Source organism: Carcharhinus amblyrhynchos, chromosome 3 (assembly GCF_965287045.1).
Source record: "Carcharhinus amblyrhynchos chromosome 3, sCarAmb.v2.hapA, whole genome shotgun sequence".
Classification (NCBI taxonomy): Eukaryota; Metazoa; Chordata; class Chondrichthyes; order Carcharhiniformes; family Carcharhinidae; genus Carcharhinus; species Carcharhinus amblyrhynchos.
Window position 1 is genome coordinate 128,607,140 of NC_137326.1, and position 14,317 is coordinate 128,621,456.

Genomic DNA, 14,317 nt, shown 5'->3' on the forward strand with positions numbered 1-14,317 from the left:
AGAAAAATTGCAGGACCATGATGAAAGGTTGGGGGAGTGGAAGTAGCTAAAGCTCTTACAGCAAATTGAGGGCTCAATAGACTGAGTGGCCTTCTGAGATATAACTATTGTATGTTTCTGTGTTCCATTAAAGCCTGTCCCCACACATGGCAGCTGGAACATCTTGATGAGGTGCTTCCCTCCCACTCTCCCTAGCAATCATGTCTCCTGGGAGAGGTTAAAAAAAAACTGCTCGACTCTAGATATTTGTAATTTTGTTTCCTCACAGGTTCTTAAAGAATGATTTCCTTACTAACCAAACCATGATACATCGAGTTGTCCAGTGACTCTGGTGTTATCCTGCTGTTTGGCTGACACATTGTAGAACTAGTAAATGAGCAAAGCGACCCATAAAAAAAAATGCCCAGGCAGCGGCTTGTTTGACCAGTGTCACTCTTCACCAATCAGTTTTCCAGCTCCTCTAAAACAACCCAAGAGCAGGAGACGGAATGGCCACATTAAATTAATATCAGCTTTAATTCAGTAATGCTAGTTGAATGTAGTTTGTCCAGGTAATTCATCAACTATTTACTCACAATGCATTGCCAGATTGTACCTGACACATTAATGGTGAAGCTGCAGCACTCAACCTTCGATTTTAAAAAAGTGATTTAGAGAATTATCTTCAGTTTTGATCCTATAGTTTTTACAGATTTTTTTAAACTACCTGGTCATACAGTTGATTCATCAGGTAAAACTTGATTCAACTGTGGCTGGTATTAGAAAATGCATTTAAGAATTTCAACCTGCGCTTACATTCTCTCTAAAGACATATTCATTAAAGTTAAGGTTTATTTATTAGTGTCACAAGTAGGCTTACATTAACACTGCAATGAAGCTACCGTGAAAAACCCCTAGTCACCACGTTCCGGTGCCTGTTTGCATGGCCAGTGTACCTAACCACGTCATTCGGACTGTGGAAGGAAATCCAAGCAGCCACGGGAGAACGTGCAGACTCCTCACAGACAGTGACCCAAGCCAGGAAATGAACCCACATCCCTGACACTGTGAGGCAGCAATGCTAATCACTGCCACCATGCGGCCCCTTCATTACCCGAATTGAGTAGAGCTCCTCGGGAATGGAATTTGTTGAAATGTTTGTTGAATTTGTCGAAAAAAAATATCCATTGGATGTTTTCCTTTTTCTTCCGAGTCCTATTTATTTCCCCTCTCAACCACTTTAAGGTTACCCTTCGATACACATGCTCGTTCTGATGCTTTGGCGGTTGGATGGAACATAAGGAATGCAAATGTATTCTCCTCCAGTTCTCTTCTCTAGTTTCTCACTTGAAAGATTCATAAGCTTCATTTAACATTTTACCTTTTGTCCAGTTATAAGATCAATTGAGTTGTCCCAAATCAAAAAGTATGCATGTTTGATACTCCATATGAACAGTACTGGATGGCCATCTTCTAAATAATGGAATGAATTAAATGGCCGAAGGAGTGGTCCTACTGAACTGCTAGAAAGCTGGTTGTCAGAGCGCTCTTATGATTCAAGATTCACTACAAGGGGCTTCCATTGTGTAAAGCCATGGGAGGAATATAATACTCTCGTCGCCCTTGAAACTGACTAGGGAAGCACTTCCTAACTCTTCCCGTTCCCCACCTCCTCCAGTTAAGTCCAGGATCTAGAAGGTTGAGGTTTGCCTACCAGCCCCTAGGCCAATTCATGACCACTTGAGAGCTTCATCCCACTGTCTTTAGCCCCTATTCTACCATGCCATGTGGGCAGTCTATCCAAAGATTTGGGGGTGGGAGGCTGGGATGTGGGAGCTTCTGCTTAGCTACCCTATGCCTAACTGTGGTAAGGGTTGACTCTTTGGAAAGATCTGACCCTTCAAACTGAACCCTCAGTCCAAACTGAACCCTCACTCCAAACCCTTTCTCTGATCTGCCTGACTGGCCCCAGCAATGCAGCCCCACTTACCTGGATTCTGGGGCCTCCAATGCTGTTCTTCCTCCTAGGCTATCTGCATTGGCCATTACTCTTGGTAGCGCTGCTGGTTCTGAAGAGTTGGATCCTTGTTCTGAAGGCCCCAGGAACCTGCAGCTCAGTGCCTGATTGCGATTGAACTCCATCAGGAGTCCCAAGAAGTCCCTGGTGGGGTTGCCACCAGCTTTCTAGCTTTCCAGTAGGACCACTGCTTCAGCCATTAAATTCATTCCATTATTTAGAAGATGGCTATCCAGCATAGTTCAGGTATTTTGTCCCATATTCACCAATTTGAATTAGTGATGATGGATTTCTGAGGGAAATTTAAAGCCTTGGAGCCACCTTTAACTATCTATACTTTCCCAAAATAGGGGCCTCTGTAGTGTATATTTTTTGGTGTAAAGCATTTTTGTGAGTAACTTACTTAAGGAAATTAAAGAAAAATATTGCAGATCTGGAAATCTGAAATAAGAACAGAAAATACTGGCTAAACTCAGCAGGTCCGGCAACATCTGTGGAGAGAGAAACGCAGTTAATCTTTCAAGGTCTTATAGAACAGTCATTGATTTGAAACATTAACAAGTTTTAAGGGATTCATTTATTCTGTTTTGCCATGTCAGTCCATGTGGCTGTACAACAAAGTTAATAAGGTGGAGAATTGAAAACATTTTTCTACCATTGTTTAAAACATATGACTACATTTAAGTTAACTGACAACATGCCTTTAAAATGAATTATAATTGCTTTGAGATGGAAAAAGTCAATAGAATCCTATAGTGTGGGAGGGGGCCATTCGGCCCATCGAGTCTGCACCGACCACAATCCCACCCAGGCCCTATCACCGTAACCCAATGCATTTACCCTAGCTAGTCCCTCTGACATTAAGGGACTATTTAGCATGGCCGATCCACCTAACCTGTGAGAGGAAACTGGAGCACCTGGAGGAAATCCACACCGTCATGGGGAGAATATGCAAACACGGACAGTGACCCAAGCCAGGAGTTGAACCCAGGTCCCTGTAGTTGTGATCTAACCACTGTGTCACCGTGCCACCCCTGTCATCATGTGAAGTTTTTAATAGGGGAGAAATTGTTTTGCTCACTGAAATAACATAACTGGGATAAATTCAACTACATGATGGATGCATGAGTAGGAGTATGATCCTGAATTCTCTGGAAGTGTGGGTTGGAAGTAAGGTAGCATGTAGCACCAGTTCTCCAGCTCAGCCTGGGATTTTATATATTGGTCATGAGTGATGAGATCATTCTCACCAGTGAAATATAAATAAGTATTTCACAGCTCTTCCTTCACACATTCTATTGATAACATGGTTGTGTGAAATATCGTATTAAAGTAGGAACTTCATTAGCCACTAACAGCAGTAAAGGTGTTGTGACGTCAGTAGCTATTGTGAATTAGAATTTTTTTTTAATTGGGGCTTTGTCCTTGCAGCCTTCCTTTACTGCTGCATCCCAAAGAGTGGCTTCCTTCTCAGGGAAAATCCTACTCCTCCATGTCAACTGTCATTCTTCAATCCCACCAAACACCAAAAGTGCTGCATAATGGATCAGAGCAATGTTGCTCTGATCCATTATGCAGCACTTTTGTAAGCTTCAGTGTGTCTGCATGGCTTGTCACGTCAGCTTTCCAAAAGAGGTCCACCATGTATTATCTACATGAGCACGATCTCCAAGGCAGCCATGACAATACCAATTTGATTTGACTTATTATTGTCGCATGTATTGGGATACTGCGAGAAGTATTGTTTCTTCTGTGCTATAAAACGTGTTTTAAAATGTTATGGAAATGTATACGAGATGCAACAAAATTCATGTCAGGTCTTGAGATATTTATCATGTCCTTCAAGGAAATTTTTCAAAAACAAAATTATTTAAAATATACTGCATAGTGTGCAAGAAACAATACTTTAAACTGTATTTCAAAACATGTGACAATAATTAATTTTCCAACTTAACTTCTGTCAGCAGCGTGTATCTTTTTTGAATATTTGATATTTCTAATTTTCCATTATTTTAGTTTTGAAGAATTTCCTTGAAGAACATAATAAGTATCAAAGGATGTTCTTGGTTTCATTCCATGACCTGACATGACTACCATCATAAATTTTGTTCCATCTCATACTTTACTGCAACATTTTAAAACATCTATACCACACTGTTCGTAGAGTACATAGGAGAGAAGGAAAGGACAGGGTACAAAATATAATGTTGCAGGCACAGGTAGGGTATAGAGAAAGATCAACTTACTATATGGTTGATCCATTCAAAAGTCTGAAGGCAGCAGAGAAGAAGCTATTCTTGAATTGGTTAGTACACGTTCTCAGACATTTGCATCTTTTTCCTAACAGAAGAAGGTGGGAGAGAGTGCATAGGATCCTTAATTATGCTGGCTGCTTTTCCAAGGCAGCGGGAAGTGTAGACAGAGTCAGTGGATGGAAGGTTGGTTTGTGAGATAGACTGGGCTTCATTCACAACCCTTGGTAGTTTCTTTGTAGTTTCAGTATGATTTCTAGAACTCACCTGGCGACCACTGAAGTCATCAGGTGACACAGTTCCACTTAAAAACAAGAATTGTTAGCAAATCAGTGTAAATAGAACAATACTTTCCAACTTAATCTCTGTCAGCAGTGTGTATCTTCTTTAAATATTTATGATATTTCTAATTTTCCATCATTTTTATTTTTGAAAATTTTCTTGAAGTATGTGATAAATATAAGGATTCGCTTGGCTTCATTCCATGACCTGACATGATTACCATCATAAATTTTGTTACATCTCATACTTTCCTACAATATTTTAAAACATGTATACCAGAATATAGTCCAAGGCAACCGCTCAACGAAATAAATCTAATTCACTTTATGTCTTGCTTGGTGTCCTCGAGGCATATCAGATCACTTGACAACCAACGTCAAGAGTATAATAAGCTGTTGCATTCACCTGCAGCGTAACCTATGCACAATGAACTCCTGCAAACAGCAATGAGATGAACGCTCTGTAAATTTTGCTTGCATGGTGATTGTTGATCACGATGAGGGAGGATTTCTTGCCTTTTGGCAAAACTAATATGAAGTGATTTTATGTTCATCCTAATTGCAAGTTAAAAAATCAAAATTGATAGACCACTAAATTGTGCCACGAGTGTGCATATTCTATAAAATAGTTCCATGCCTGAATTACGTCGAGGTGTCCATATACCACTCCAGGCACAGTGGTGCAGCCATCAACACACAGATTGCTAACTAATTAATTAAAATGATGACATACATCAATAATACAGTACAACCAAATGCAACTTTTTGAAAAAAAAGTCCAGACTTGCACCTGTAACTTATGAACCTTTAAGCATCATGTTCTTGGGAGGAGGAAATATCTTTATTAAACAACTGATATTTTTGCTTTAACCTATATCTTGGACCAAAATCAAACAAAAAGCAGCTTTGTTTCTCAGAGAATGGAGGAAATTCATTGTTTTTGCTTTTATGAGGCGCAGATATTAAGAGCATTTATGTATTTGTACGACTGGATTTTGCAATTGGAATGAGTTGATTTGTTAAAATTTAAAATGGCTGGTTTCTGGGATGTGTTATTTTAACTGCAGTGGGAGGTACTACTTTCCCATTTGGGAAGGTGTTTGTCGTGTCTCTCAACATACCTAAGCTGTCTCGCAGTGAGTGTTGATGCGAAGGAGTCCTGAAGAGACCTTTAGAGGTTGAGAAGAGCTTGAATTATTCTAATTTATGCATCAGAAAATTTGCTTGTAATGCTGAATTTCACACAATGTCATTCTGTTTTACAGTTGATATTTTTAAACAAATCACCATTCCATCTGTGTTTATTGGGGAAGCGTCGGCTAAGTACCTTATGGAAGAATTTAGCTATTTAAGAGGGTAAGTAGTACGTATATTAATTTTTGTTCAGTCCTTTCACCATAATTTGGTCTGCGATTTTCAAACTAAGACTTTAAACTAATTTTAGAAAGGTCTTCATATTCCAAATAGCTAGTTTTATACCTTTTTGAAAAGTTAAGTCATATCTCCCTCTGTTGTAACAGCATTCTTTGCTCTTGTATTTCCTTTGCTCTGCACCATACAGGGATAAAGGAGCATCGCTTTCTCTCCTGTGCTGTCCCATTCTTTAAAATTCAAAACTGCAATTGTCGACTTTGTACCTCCAACTCGGTATCATCTCATTACAGCCACATTTTTCCCCATATTGTCTCAATTATGGTGGCCTGCATTATGGGTCAAATCCAATAAGCCTTTCTTTGTTATAGCGATGTGAGGGGGTGGGGCAGTGTGACTTGAGTCTTTAAAATCGAACCTTCAGTCTTAATTACAGTGCTTCCTTAGCTTTCTGTACAGTTGCTATCTTTAGGCAACATATTTTGGCAATGCCTGCACTGCCCACATCTCATGAACAAATGAGGAAAAGAGAAGATTAAGGGATATGGGATATTCAAAGTTATGAGATATTTTGAAACATAGGGAGGATTCTTTTGTCCTCCAACAACAAAGTTGATGGCTGGGGGATTCATAGATTAAAAATAATTGAAAAAAGAACAGGTGGGGAAATGAGTTGAAATCGCACACACACACACACACACACACACACACACACACACACACACACACACACACACAGCATTCCAGACCTTACTGACCCTATCTGCGAGGGAGGTGGAATCATATCCCGTAGAAACTTTCAACTGGATATGTGCTTGAAGAGAGTTGCAGGTTCATGGGAAATAACTTCAGGAGTGGGACTAAATTAGATAGGCATAACAGGGCTGTCAGATAAGGTGGCAAACTCTGAAAAGAGAATGGCAAAACTGGCTCAAAGGCCGAATGGCTGCTTCCTGCTCTTCCTGCCCCAAAGTCCTATGTTTTGCTAATCAGGATGAAGTGTTATGCAGCTGAAAGATTAGTCCATATGAATATTTGCATTGATAGTAAACACATATCACAGTCTGGAACTTTATAGAAATGAACTGAACTCAACTTATTCCAGAATTGAAATACAGTAGGCAGTACTGATTCTTGCTAGCAAATGATATGACTAAAAGGAGGTTAAGTGCATCTCATACCAATTTTAATGGAGAGAATTTTTTTTTAATGAGCAGAAAGTAGTTTGTGAGAGGCAGGGAAGCTGTGGGGAACAACAGAAAAACAGGGGTGCAAAAATTTATCTCCAACCAGTTTATCAAACCTCAAAGCAAAGGAGATCTTCCACAGTAGATTGGTGGCTATGAAGAACGCTCAAACTCTTTCTGAACACTGAAAATAAATATTAATTATTCCTATCACGGAACAAGGGAAACCCCTTTGGTCATTCTGAGTTGAGAATTAGTTTTGAGTGGATACAAGCCTTTTTCGGTTATTATATGGAATGATGTTAATTGGAAATCTTCTGCTGCTTAGCAGGCATTATGTATTTGTCCCATCCACTGACCCATAGATAAAGGAAATTCCAGAAGGAGTAGTTCCATCTTTTAAAATCCCTATAAATTCCAAAAGGACATTTACAGTACAGGAGAGTTGGCCCGTAGAAACTAGAAGCAGCAGTGGGCCATTCAGCCTTCGAGCCTTCTCCGCCATTCATTTTGATCATATCTGGTCATTGAATTCAATATCCTGATCCCCCCCACACTCCCCTCATATTCTCAACTACTTTCTGTGGCAGTGAATTTCACAGATTCACCATAGAAAATAGAATCAGAAGTAGACCATTCAGTCCTTCGAGCCTGCTCTACTACTCATCATGATCATGGCTGATCATCATATTGTGTAAAAATATTTTTCCTTGTGTCACTTCAGTTTCTTTTGCCAGTTACCTTAATCCTGTGCCCCCTAGTTAGTCCTCCAGCCATTGGAAACAGCTACTCTGTATTTACTTTAAACCCGTCACAATTTTAAATAAAAGCAATTAGGCATTATATAATTAAGCAGATGGCTTTTAATATTGCTTTTATTAATAAACTATTAACAAAGAAATGAAAATTAAGACGACATTTGTACAGCATGGTAAACTAATATGAATGCTGCAGAAATAATTACTTACTGCAGAAATCTATTTATGTGTCTGATATAAATATTTATGTGTAAAGTTCATTGATGTCAGCTACTATAAAATTCAAAGGGATGAAGAACAAAAATTCCTGATGCAGCACGGCACCTGAAGCTCCTGACCAGATTTAAAAACTTTTTGGAGGATCAGGATTGATGGTATCTGGGCTTGGAAAGCCACAGCAGTATTAAATAGACTGCATTTTATTTTCGCAAGATGCTGCACCCATTGATTTCATATGAACCTTGTAATAATAACACTTTGTAGAAATACACATTACTAAACCATTTCCTGGCTTGCTTTTTTTCTGGTTTTATGGAGAAAATGGTGAGCATAAACAGTGTATGTAAATTGCTGTTGATTGGAAGCTGATTGTCTTTGCATCAAGTGGCCAAAAGCTTTTTTCTAACCCTAACTCTTTAAGGTAAAGATGAAACTTGGAGTCTACATTGATTGACAGACAGTGATAAAGCATGGTTGGATTTTTTTTATTCATTCATGGGACATGGACGTCACTGGCAGGCCAGCACTTATTGCCCATCCCTAGTTACTCCCTGGAGGGTAATTGGGAGTCAACCACATTACTGTGGCTCTGGAGTCACATGTAGGCCAGAACTAGTAAGGGCGGCAGATTCCTGTCCCTAAAGGACATTAGTGAACCAGATGGGTTTTTTTGATGATCGACAATGGTCTCATGGTGATCAGTAGATTCTTAATTCCAGATTTTTTGGTTGGATGTTCTAGACTTGCCCAAAATAACTAACATTAAAAAGTCTGCTAATTGAATTAATGCATAAACAATTGCAATCAAATATGAGTAAATGTCAGAACAATTAGAAGGTTAAACGTGCCACGTTTCCTTCATAATTGTGATTTTCTTATTGCAGCACAGCAAGTTAGAACAATAGAGCGGACTGCTAGTTAGACACTCCAATAGCTTTGGTGCATGACTCTCAACCATTCCATTTTAATCGGGATGGTGTGTCATTAAACAGCACTGTGGCAATAACTGAAGTGGATCTGGCCAGCAAAGTCAATGAATTTGTTGGTTATTCAAAGAGATGCTGCTGACCACTCATTAAATGCCACAATTTCAATATACTACAGTTTAACTGAATTCATTAGAAAGTGGTGAATTCTGAAGTCATTGGCTCAGCATTTGAACATCCCATTCAAGGATATGTTAACCAACACCACTAAAATAGGGCTGAAACCAGCTGATTTTTCATTTGCTTGAGTTTTCTACTCTTCCTTGTTGTAAGCACACTGGTTTCTATGTCCATTATTGTCCCGGACCATTTAGTTTAAAAAAAAGTAAAATTTGAATACTGATCTGAAAATCTGTTGAGAAAGCAACGTTGGAGCTTTTGTTTGCAATCGGGTGAAGCTATGATTGCTTTCAAAACAAACGACAATAAAACTCCCAAATTTGAAAGGTGAATCACAATTGTGATTGCAGGTTTTAGGTGCTGAGCTGTCACAATTACATCACAGTCTGACTCCAGTGTAGTCACCATGACATCAGTCATGGTACTGCTACATGTTCACCACCTTGTTGCATCAAAACAAATGGTCACAATGGCCTCAGTTCATAAACATCAATTTATACAATCTGGGCTTCCTTTTTTTGCACAACTGTTACGTGTCAACCTGTGATGCCTACATCACAGCTAATATAACAATGTAATCGAACCAATATGATGATCATTGTTGTTATGTGTATTCTAGCAGCATTTTTGGAATTATGCTTTGATGGCCATCATCAGTTACGGTATCGTAACTATCTGCAAACATTCTTTGTTATTGTGTTTCTCCACAGTGGCCATATAGTGATACTACCCGATTTTAGCCTTCCATTGGAGTACTATCTAATTCCGTTCCTCATCATAGTCGGAATCTGTTTAATCCTGATTGCTGTTTTTATGGTATGTACTAATTTATACTTAAATGGATAATTACTGCATTGTGAAAACACCATACGATTAAGATGTTGCAGAGCTTAAGCTATGTTTTGATTGTGTACTATAATGAATAACTTATACCCGTACCTACTTGTGATACCTGCCTGTGATAGCCTCACCCATACCAAGGGAATAATTAATCCCATCGTGCCTAAATATTGGTGGCAAAGCTGTTAGCATAGTATGTGTCTACTTCATCTAAGCAGGTTTCAAACTCCCTATTTGTACATGCGTTTTCAGTTTTAACAGAAAGGTGTGTTGTATCAGGGCAGAATTGGGAACTTGAATGTTCAGATTCACCATTTTTCATTTGTGTAACCAGTAACAACATTAAATGCACTGCCAGCTATAATGATCCTTCTCTGCAATGGCTGGTATTTTCCAGCCACTCAAGCTGGCATGATCTTTCGATCCCACCGACGGCAAACCCCTACCACAGGCTTCCCAGCAATGAGGGGCAGATTCAGCGGGAAACCTTGTTGATAATGGGTCCAGAAGATCAAGCCACCGGCCAATAAAGGGCAACACATGCTTGCACAGAAAATCCCACCCTACATTTAAGTACCTCTTACTAAACCATGGATGTGAAGTAATTACCAACCTTCCATTTAACGCCACCAGTATGGTATATAAGTGGTTTTGCAATCATCTATTGTCAGGGCCAATTTGAATAGAACTGAAAGGATAATATTAACTCGTGTGAAGTTTGTGCTGTGGACTTGTTCCCTCCAGAAGCTCAGTGAATAATGTGAAGATTTTGAACTTGCAGTCAGCATAGCATTTGCTGTTGAACTTGAAGAAAAGCGCCCATGCAGATCACGAGATCTTTGGGGGCGTGGATTTCACCTTTAGTTGTGACGTCAATCAAGGGGCGATCTCTAAAGTTCAGAAAAGATGATACTGTCAATCTGGCCAACCAGCCCATCGCTGAAGAATTTTTGCAGACGGCAAGCCAAGGAGCACAAACCCAATGATTAGCCATTTTGCAGACAATGAAATAAAGGTTGGGGCCGACACATGGGATGAAGATGGAACCTGAAATACCAAAAACATTAGGAAAATTAAACTTGGGTGTTTTTATCATGAGAAATTGGAGATGTCATGAACATGTTAGCTTTTCAAGGCTGGAGAAGTTGTTCAGTAATAATGATGATCTTGATACCCCACTAAAAACCCAGTTACATGTCAGTCAACAAAGTGTGACTTTTTCAAGGGTTTTTATAGCAAGACCAATAGTGTAAAAACGGAGCTTCACATTAAATGGAATAATTTCTAAAAAAATTTCATCAACTGGGATCTCCAACAACACAACATTATGACACAGCACTTTCAGGGGCTTTTCAGCCTACACTATCTGTGTTCTTTTGGATCGATCCAATTAGTCCCACCCAACCTCATAATACAGCAGTGTATGATTATCTCCACCAGGTGGCTCATGCTCAGTTTTATTTCTGCTAATTTATAGCTGCACTGTTCTGTGAATGTAATCACTTCAAAAGCTTGCGAAATGTATTCATTTACTTTGTTATGCATTCAGTGTGTTTGACTGAATTTTTTTCTCAACCTTACTTGCTTCTCTTTCTCTCACCTGTATTGACAAGTAACAAAAGGTCAGCATTCTAATCTGATATAGCCTGTCTAGCCGAACCCATATGAGGCTCATTAATAATTGTCACCAAATCCATTTGAATGAAAGTGGCCTGTGGATACGTAAGGAATCAGTAATGGCAACTTCTGTAGTTTGCATTTAACTTCACACCTGCGAAGGCCAGAAGTTGCTGTAAGCTTAACAATTGTAATGACAATGGATGCAGAGTTTTGATCTAATTTTAACTGCACAGTCCCAGCTGTTATGTTTAGAATCCCTAACAGCCATCAATAAGTAGGGGTTTCAATTCCATTGTTCTGACCCAGAGTGAACTTGGATTCTAGAGTGGAACAAAAAAAGACTTGCATTTTTCTTGTGCTGTTCGCAATATACTAAAGTGCTTTACAGCCAATGAATCAGTTTTGAATGGTTGTCGCAGTAGCAAACCGAAAGCTCCTCCCACAAACAGCAATGGCTGTATTGGTTGAAGGATACCGGACACATCGGGTGGAGTCATCGGCTTTTTATTAAGCGACAAAGTATCCCAGGTCCACCTGAAGAAGCACAGTTGGAGCCTTAATGTCTCGTCTAAAAGAACAGTGATTACTTATTTTGTGTCTCTTGGTACTCTGAGCCAGAGGATCTGATGGTCTAATCTCAACGTTCAGATAACTGTTGTAAACAGATAAGTTTTTGTTCCTTTGGTTGTTGATTTGATTTGTATCGCTTGTTTAGGCTGTACACTTGTAATCATTCTCACATACCCATTTATTCTAATAAAGGTCTGCACTTTTTGATTAGATTACTTATGTAGGTATATCCATGGAACAATGAAAACCTGGATATGATTACCAGGTAATAACCCAATCAATGAGTTCAGATGATTTATTAATTTATATATGATGTCTGTGCATCTCTGGATAAATTATAGTTACATACTGGAATCCATAATTCTGTATCTAATAAACATTATCTTTATAAAGGGAGATTTTTGATATCTAACGGTATCCCATAGCTGATTTAAAAGAAACTTGGACCAGTGCCAATTGTTCATTGGAGCTTCTTATTTTGGCTCCACAATGCGGGGTTTTGGAATTAGTTTACCATTCAATGGGTCGGCAGTTACAATTTAAATGCTGTAAAATCCTGAAACCAAAAGAGAAAATGCTGGAAAATCTCAGCAGGTCTGGCAGCATCTGTAAGGAGAGAAAAGAGCTGATGTTTTGAGTCCAGATGACCCTTTGTCAAAGCTGAAAGGCATAGAAAGTGGGAGATGTACTGTTTTAGCCGGGGGGGGGGGGGGGGGGGGGGGGAGGTGGGGGAGAGAGAGGAGGATAAGAATCCTGAGCTGAGTTTTCATTTTGAATTTTTTTTCCTGGTTTAACAACAGTTTGATTTTAACATGAATTTTTGCAATCTGTAGCAAAGAATTTTCCACTTTTGTCATTGAAATGGTGGGCTCAACTATCTGGCTCCCTGGATTTGGGGGAATCCCTCTTAGGAGTCACCATATAAGGGTTTACACGGCAATTGTTCCCTGGACAATTGTGTTGGGCTGGGAACCATCCAACAAAGCGATTTAAATCCCTTACTGGGTGGCTCTGCCAGTTTTACTCTGAAAGATTTAAAATGGAAAAGAAGAACACCTAACATCAGAGTAACTATTTTAAAACCAGACCAAGCCCTGCCCTCTTCTTATTCTCACACTCCCCACTCCATATAGAGGTTTACAGCAAGGAAACAGGCCCTTCGGCCCAACTTGTCCATGCCGATAAACTTACCCCCTTCCTTCCAGTGGGAGCTTTGAACTCTCATGCTTTACGACAGCCAGTACCGTAAAAAGGGGTGTGTCCTCCCCCATTCTGCTCCTTTCACACTTCACCGTGAAGCTGGGGACACACTTTGCTTGTTCAATCTCTCCCAGTCTGGATCAGGGAGGTTGGGTGAAAGGGGCGCTTTCTCTTTTAAATGGGTAAATCACTAAGGAGAGGCAATCTGCAGCTGATCACCTCTCTAAGGGGGTTACAGACCAGGATTTCAAATTTTAATTAGGATTCATCCACACCTCATTTAATAGTGTAATCATCGATCAAAATAAACATGTTTTGAGATTTATTTTACTTATGTTGAGGATGTTCACTTTTGGCTTAATTAATTTCAAGGAGTTGGAAATCAAATTTAGATTTTCTGCACAAATCAGTAATTATTTCTAATGGAGTTTTGAAAGAACTTTTACACTAGATATCCTCCAAATCAAAAATGACATTACTTAGCATCCCTTATTTTAAAATAAAGATTACGAATGTCCATGATGATGACAACCTTCATTAAATCAATTAAATTAATTAAATTTCCACTCAGTTAATTAAATTTAGGATTTCCACAACTTCATTCCGCCTGCTAGGGATCTTTGTACACCAGCATCTGACCCAAAGAATGGGCAACTGACCTATCAGTGTTGCTCTATAGCTTGCAGCTAAGAGGATTTAGCCACTGTTTTTTGTTCCCTTAGTTTACATCTGACATTTCCCAAATGACTAGCTAGGATCAGGAATTCTTATGGCCAATTCTGTGGAATAATGCACAATCCTATCAGGTTTTTCCTATGAAGGTAACTCTTTTAAAATATTCAGATATTACAGTCTTCTTGGCTTGCTTCATCATGTTCCCATTTACTCTCTCAGCTATGTAATTTCAATTTCTATAT

At 39.2% G+C, this 14,317-nt stretch overlaps 1 protein-coding gene across 4 annotated transcripts in view; it reads left to right on the forward strand.

Annotated features, from left to right (window-relative positions):
• Positions 1 to 14,317, forward strand: part of rnf13 (ring finger protein 13) — a 232,902-nt gene that overhangs the window by 144,305 nt on the left and 74,280 nt on the right. For all 4 annotated transcript variants that reach the window (XM_080185985.1, XM_080185986.1, XM_080185988.1 and 1 more), the window contains exons 6-7: positions 5,795 to 5,885; positions 9,881 to 9,986. In XM_080185985.1, the coding sequence (XP_080042111.1) occupies positions 5,795 to 5,885; positions 9,881 to 9,986 (197 nt within the window). The remainder of the gene's footprint in view (positions 1 to 5,794; positions 5,886 to 9,880; positions 9,987 to 14,317) is intronic.